We start from the raw sequence: 6,904 nt of genomic DNA on the forward strand, positions 1-6,904 counted from the left end.
TAAATGCCATCTTAATACTGAAATACGATGATAAGAAATGTCACAATGTCGTTTGTTGCTATACAATGATTGCGCCTTGATGGGAGAAAAGCAGATGCCATAAATGAATGTGCCTGAGGTTTTGTGTAGCCTTTATTTAAGCTCAGATTCTCAGGAAACAGAAACAAAATAGTACAATATTCTGTCGGTGAGTATGCCCAGGTTGGAAATTGGCAAGGGATACAAAGATCAGGACAGAGCTACAAACTTCTAGACCATGGATGCATTTGCAAGAAGTTCACATACCTGTGTGAGGGTGGCAGGAAAAGCTTTATCCCAACCCTTGCACAAGACAAATGATGTCAAGGCTGATGGTAGAAAGCCAGCTTGGGGAATGGACAGAAATCAGGGTCTTCAAGGTCTTAGGTCATGTCAAAGCAAGTAAACTCTAAAAATTCCTCTGTCTTGACACCTGCTGCGAATGCAAGGACCTAACGGGAGTTTCTAACTGCCTGAGGGTGGGAGGCTTGTCTGCATCCTGGCTGCCAAGGTGGGGTGCCCTCCACCTTTCGGCTCTGCGAGCAGGGCAAAATGGGGTAGCCTTGCAGAAATAAGAAAGGGGTTTGGATGCTGGAATTCACAGACACGACTGACGCCCACCATCGTAATACATTGGGGAGCCTCCACCACTACAGTTTGGTAGGTAAGAATCTGAGCCTGTCTCTCTGTGTGTAAACTGCATTTTTAAAAAGAAGTTCGGGGCTTCCCTGGTGGCACAGTGGTTAAGAATCTGCCTGCCAATGCAGGAGACACGGGTTCAAGCCCTGGCCCGGAAGATCCCACATGCCGCGGAGCAGCTAAGCCCGTGTGCCACAACTACTGAGCCTGCGAGCCACGAATGCTGAGGCCCGTGCACCTGGAGCCCAGGCTCCACAATGAGAAGCCACTGCAATGAGAAGCCCACGCACTGCAACAAAGAGAAACCCCCGCTCGCCGCAACTAGAGAAAGCCCACGCGCAGCAACAGAGACCCAATGCAGCCATAAATAAATAAATAAATTTTAAAAATAAATAAATAAATAAGAAGTTCAGCTCAAACCTTTGCAAATCCCTGAACTAATGGAAGTTTGCAAACTCACAGGTCAGACATCCTGAGCAGGTGTTCTGTCTACCCACAGACACTTGTATTTTACTTGATTGTTGTTTTGTTGTGGTCTTTCCTCACCATTCTGGGAGACTCAGCTTATAAACTTGGGGACTATACGTTAGTGCTGTACATTGATCATTGTTGACGGTGACCTCTTAATTATTACCTCCTTTTGACCATCCCTGGAAGTCTTGCCTTTTGTTCTTTAGAGAGTTGAGCACAAGTTAGAGCTTCTGAGATTTAATTTGGGGAGACTCATACCCTCACCCCAGGCACCAATCAGAGCGGAAATGTCCCACGTCTGACCATTCCTGTAAGGGAGACCCAGCATGTAGAGAACAGTGACAGCTTTTTTTCAGAGTCACACACAGAGCAGTGAGGTCCTCAGACGTGGCGAGGAGACAGCTCACTTTCTCAGTCATGGTTTCTGCTTGCCTCGTGCAAAAGAGTAGCCTACGCCGGACAAGTTTATGCCAGAGGCACATTCGAGGTACATCCTTATAAAAGACAAAAACAGGGCTTCCCTGGTGGCGCAGTGGTTGAGAGTCCGCCTGCCGATGCAGGGGACGCGGGTTCGTGCTCCGATCCGGGAAGATCCCACATGCTGCGGAGCGGCTGGGCCCGTGAGCCATGGCCGCTGAGCCTGCGCGTCCGGAGCCTGTGCTCTGCAACGGGAGAGGCCACAGCAGTGAGAGGCCCGCGAACCGCAAAAAAACAAAAACAAAAACAAACAAACAAAAAAACCCGACAAAAACAGGTCTAAACTTTGCGATGACAGGATTTACAGCAGAGCCCAAAGCTGGAGGGGTCTGGGCCTCATCCCCGCAATTCACACCCAGCAAGAGGGTTTGTCCCCAACATCAAGTCGCCGGGCATGGCGAAGGGGATAGTGGCCTTTCTCCCGAGCACGGAACAGATCTCCCTGACGTGTTCTTCCTCCTTGACTGTTCCTCAACTCTGGTAAGAGACCTTCTGCAAAACCTTGAAATTCCGAGCCCCATTTCTCCTCTTCCATTTCCCGCAAACACGTGTTTTCGCAGTCGCCTCAAGCGGCCCGCGGTCTCCATGGCAACAGTCTGACTCGCTGCTCGGCTCCGACTGCGACTGCGCATCTGGTCCTGCGGCGCCTCCGGGTTGTTAGACTTTGTATGCGGATACTTGAAACTCTTCCTCATTCTGAAGTTACCCTCACCCACTCAAATAATACCCACACGCATACTCAGGTGTCACTCCCACACTCTTAAGTGTTGCGCACAGCTACTCAAATATTACCCACTTGAGCTTACTCAAGTGATGTGATGCTACCCACACATCAAATGGTACCCACGCTCACTCATATATATTGAAGTATTCAAAAAACAACTGAGATGTTACCCGCACCTACTCAAATATTTAATATGAGTGCCGCGAGGGCAAGGTTTGGGTCCGTTTTGTGCCCCGGTGTATTCCCAGTGCGTGGAATAGTGTCTGGTACACCGCAGGTGCCCAGGAAATATTTGTTGAATGAATGAATGATCCATACTCAACCAGATATTATCCACTCTGCTCAAATGGTACCTACTCGCACTCAGATGTACCCAAGTAACTCAGAAGCTACCCACTCACTATGAGTGCCGTGAAGGCAGAAAGTTGCATTGGATTTGCTCCGTTCTGTATCCCCAGCTCCTAGAACAGTGCCTGGGACATAGTAGGTGTGCAATGCACATCTGTAGAATGAATGGATGAGTGACTCACACTCAACTAAGTCTTAACCACACCCGCTCAGATGTCACCCGCAAGTTAACTCAGATAAAAATACCCACCTTCGCTCACACTAGTCAGATGTTACCCATTCTTACTGAAACGTCACCCACTCCCTTGACTGGGTAACTCATCTCCCCCGAACTTACTCAGAGGGCACCCACCTTTCCAAGTCACCACCCACACCCACTCAGCTGACGCCCACCCCAGGTCACCTCACAGCTTCCTGTCAGATGCATGGTGTCGTCGACGGTTTTTCTTGTGCTTCCGCTTGCCTTTCTTGCCGTCTCCCGCCTTGCTCTCCTTCGTGGAGTCCAGAGGTGGCACTCTGTCCACTGCAGCAGTGGCCCCAGGCCCCGGTTTCTCCCCTGGCCCAGGCTCATAGCAGTTTCTGACAGGAAGCTCTCTGGGGCCCGTCACTGTCGGGCACAGTTCCTGCCTTAGGACCCGGGCCACATCTTGCGCCGTCCTGCCCTGGCTCTGCAGGAAGAGGTTCAGCTTGGTCAGGAGTTCGATATCCTGCTTCCGGGACATGTAGACCACTCTCCACAGGCCGCCCTTGCCCTTGATCTCCCTGGGGATCACGGCATAATTGATGTCCTCTGCCAGCCTAATGATGACGGCCTTGGATCTCTCTTCTTCCACAAAGGCCTTCCCAGCCACTTTGAACTTACCCAGAGGTTTTAGGGAGGCCTGTATGATCTCTTCGAATTCCTCATGGTTGCAGTTTTCCGGGATACCCAGGATCATCAGAGACTTGTAACTGTCCACCTCAAAAACCTTGCACCCATGCTCTAACAGTGCAATGTCCTTGACGCCGAAAAGCATCTTGCCCAGCTCTCTGAGGCAGCAGTATGCCCGATGGTGCACACCTGAGCTGCCTCGGGAATCCAAAACGTTATCCAGGATGCCATGACCCTTTCTCAAGGCAAAGAGAGAGGCCTCACGGGGCCTAGTTTGTCCACCTCAGCCAAAGATGCCCCAGGCCCTGCCCACAGGGCTGCACAGTGGCCAGCCTTCTGTAACCTCCCTCCCAGGGGGCTCTTGGGAATTCCTAGGGACTTACAGAGTGTGAAGCAGGGGTGGGTGTCTGCCGGCTAGCTCGTGGATCCTGAGTCCTAGGCAAGGCCGCACCAGAGCGCGTATGAAGATGCTGGTCCCTCTTTCTGGCGGTGTTCCTCAAAGGTCTCGCAGATCCTGTCAGTCTCAGCAGATCTGGGACGGCTGATCGCCCTGGGGCTGCTGTCACCGGGGCGTCCTGCGAGGGTGCCCGGCGGGCAGGGCGGCTTGTTCTTTGCCGCTGGCCCAGAGGCTACCCTCACTGCCCTGTAACCTGGCTGAGACAAGGACGTGACCGCTGCACTTGCTCCCACAATGACATCACCACCTCCTTCCGCTCTGCAGCTCAGCGGTCACCATGGCAACTGCTAGAGCATTGCCTCTGCCATTGGCCCGGCCGGCCGCATTTAAATCTGAGTCTGAGGGGAGTCATTCAGGGGTGAGGGGTCAGCCACCCGCCTTCAGAAGTACCCTCTCTTCTCCCTTGAGAAAATGGCTGATTCTAGGGGTCGGGGGACAGGGAAGATACAAGAAGAGCCATTTCGGGCGCTCAGCCATTTTTGGAACATTTTTGGGGTCAGAAAGTAAGGAAATGCTCAAAGAATGATGGGAACAGGTGGAAGGGCATAGAGCCAGCCTGAAGGGCTCCCGCTGGCCAAATCTGGGACAGTTTGAGCATCAACATTAAAAATGAGCGCAACAGATCATAACCCCTTAAATAAAACAAGAATCCATGAATCTATGTGGATATAAGTAAACGGGTAGATGGAAAGTTTGGTGGAAGAATGTGGGCTGTTATGTTGTCTCATATAAAATGTATGAATCAAAGGGGAAAAAAGTATCTTTACCGTGGAATGTCCTTGTTTGTAGGACACACCCACTACAATATTCAGGGATGATAGGGTACCAGATTTGCAATTTACTCTCAAAACCGTTGGTGGGGGGAAAGTTCTCTGTACCATACATGCAACTTTCCTATAAGTTTGTGACTGTTTCAAATATATTTTTTAAAAGGAAAAAGAAATGTCCTGCACACATGTTCACCTTCACGATGGCCATTTCTCCTCTTACCACCCCAGTAATAAAAGCCATAAGTTTGGATCAGACTGACACCCTCCAAACTCCCAGCTCCAGGGATGGGCACTGAAGGGTTTGAACTAATCAGCATAATCCCACCCCCTTGCCACAGTGATTGGTTCAGAAGTGGTCACCCAGGTAACCCAGGCCCACGCCAATCAGTGCATTCTATCTCCCCGGTCATGGAGATTGGTTAAGGGCTGGATACATGGACTTAGTCCAATCAGAAAGACGCTCAGGAGTTTTGTGACTAGTTATGAGGAAGAATACCCTCTCTTTCCCCCTAGATGTGAAAGAATAAATATGGGAGCTGCAGGAAGCCATCTGGGAACCACGAGAGAAGCCATCTTGAGGATGAATTCTACTTCCAGAGGAAGGCAGAGCTGAGAGAATCACAGAGACCTCTCAGAGCAACCCCCTTCATGCTGTGGTTCAGTGATGCAGGCTGCTTTTTTATTTCCAAGTCATCGTGTGCTCCCATGACTACCACAGCAAGGGAATAGAGAGCAGAGGGACTCATGCACCAGCATTTCAATACTTCCACCAGGAAGCTACATGTGACTTTTGCTCATATTTCATTGGCCAAAGCAAGTCACATGACCACACCTAACTTCCGGGAGGTGGGGAAGTACGGTCACCCATGCACGTAGAAGTGCAGGGGAATTGGAAATAACAGTGTACACAGTCACGCCTGCCACAAGCTCTCATAATGTGCCTGGCACCGTGCTAAACTCTGCACATGCATTTCATTTTACAGCAACCCTATGAAGGGGTATTATTAATGTCCCCAATTTTATAGGCAAGAAAACTGGGGATCAGAGAGATTAATTCAGTTACCTAAGGCCACATAGCTAATGAATGACAAAGCTAGACTTCCTTCCTCGGGCACCCTGACGCCTGGGCCTGAACATTTAACCTCATATAACACTATGCTCTTCCCTGAGAAGAAAGTGCCCTATTGGGTCACCTGGCTTGGTTCCTGTTCCATCATACAGTTGCTGTGCGACCTTGGGTAGGCTGCTGTCCCCCTCTGGGCTGTGTGGCAATTTAGTTCTGTCCAACTTAGCTAAGTTGGGCCTATGTATCCTAGAACACCTTTCCCCTGGTGGCTCTGGGTTAGAGTTGTCTAAAAGGAAATTTGCATGAGATTTAGATAACAGAAGTGACGGAATAGCTATTATGGTGGGAAGGTCATAAATATTTGCCTTGGGGAATGTAACTTGGTGCAGCTGCTATGAAAAACAGTATGGAGGTTCCTCAGAAAATGAAAAACAGATCAACCATATGATCCAACATTTCCACTTCTGGGTATTTATACGAAGGAAAGGAAAACACTAAAAGATATCTGCACACCCATGTTCACAGCAGCATTATTTATAATAGCCAAGGTATGGAAACAACCTAAGTGCCCATCAATGAATGAATGAAGAAAATGTCACACACACAGGAATACCGTTCAGCCACTAAAAAGAAGGAAACCCTGCTATTTATGACAACGTGGATGGACCTTGAGGATATAATGCTAAGTGAAATAAGTCAGATACAGAAAGACAAATACTATATCATCTCAAATATATGTGGAATCTTTAAAAAAAGAACCAAACTCATATATACAGCAAACAGATTGGTGGTGGCCAGAGACAGGGGGTCAAGTGTGGAAAAAAATGGGTGAAGGTGGTCAAAAGGTACAAACTTTGAGTAATAAAAAAATAATAGGGATGTAATGTACAACACGAGGAATTTAGTTAACACGGCTGCACAAGATATGGGAAAGTTGTTAAAAGAATACCAAGAGACGGCTTCCCTGGTGGCGCAGTGGTTGGGAGTCCGCCTGCCGATGCAGGGGACACGGGTTCGAGCCCTGGTCCGGGAAGATCCTGCATGCCGCAGAACAAGTAAGCCC

The 6,904-nt window shown here is 49.4% G+C and overlaps 1 protein-coding gene across 1 annotated transcript; it reads right to left on the bottom strand.

Annotated features, from left to right (window-relative positions):
- Positions 1-3,081: 3,081 nt before the first annotated feature.
- Positions 3,082-3,693, bottom strand: LOC116744084 (paraneoplastic antigen-like protein 8C). Its single transcript, XM_032613394.1, has one exon. The coding sequence runs from the start codon at positions 3,691-3,693 to the stop codon at positions 3,082-3,084; it is 612 nt and encodes a 203-aa protein (XP_032469285.1).
- Between the last annotated feature and the right edge of the window lie 3,211 nt (positions 3,694-6,904).

Source organism: Phocoena sinus, chromosome 19 (assembly GCF_008692025.1).
Source record: "Phocoena sinus isolate mPhoSin1 chromosome 19, mPhoSin1.pri, whole genome shotgun sequence".
Classification (NCBI taxonomy): Eukaryota; Metazoa; Chordata; class Mammalia; order Artiodactyla; family Phocoenidae; genus Phocoena; species Phocoena sinus.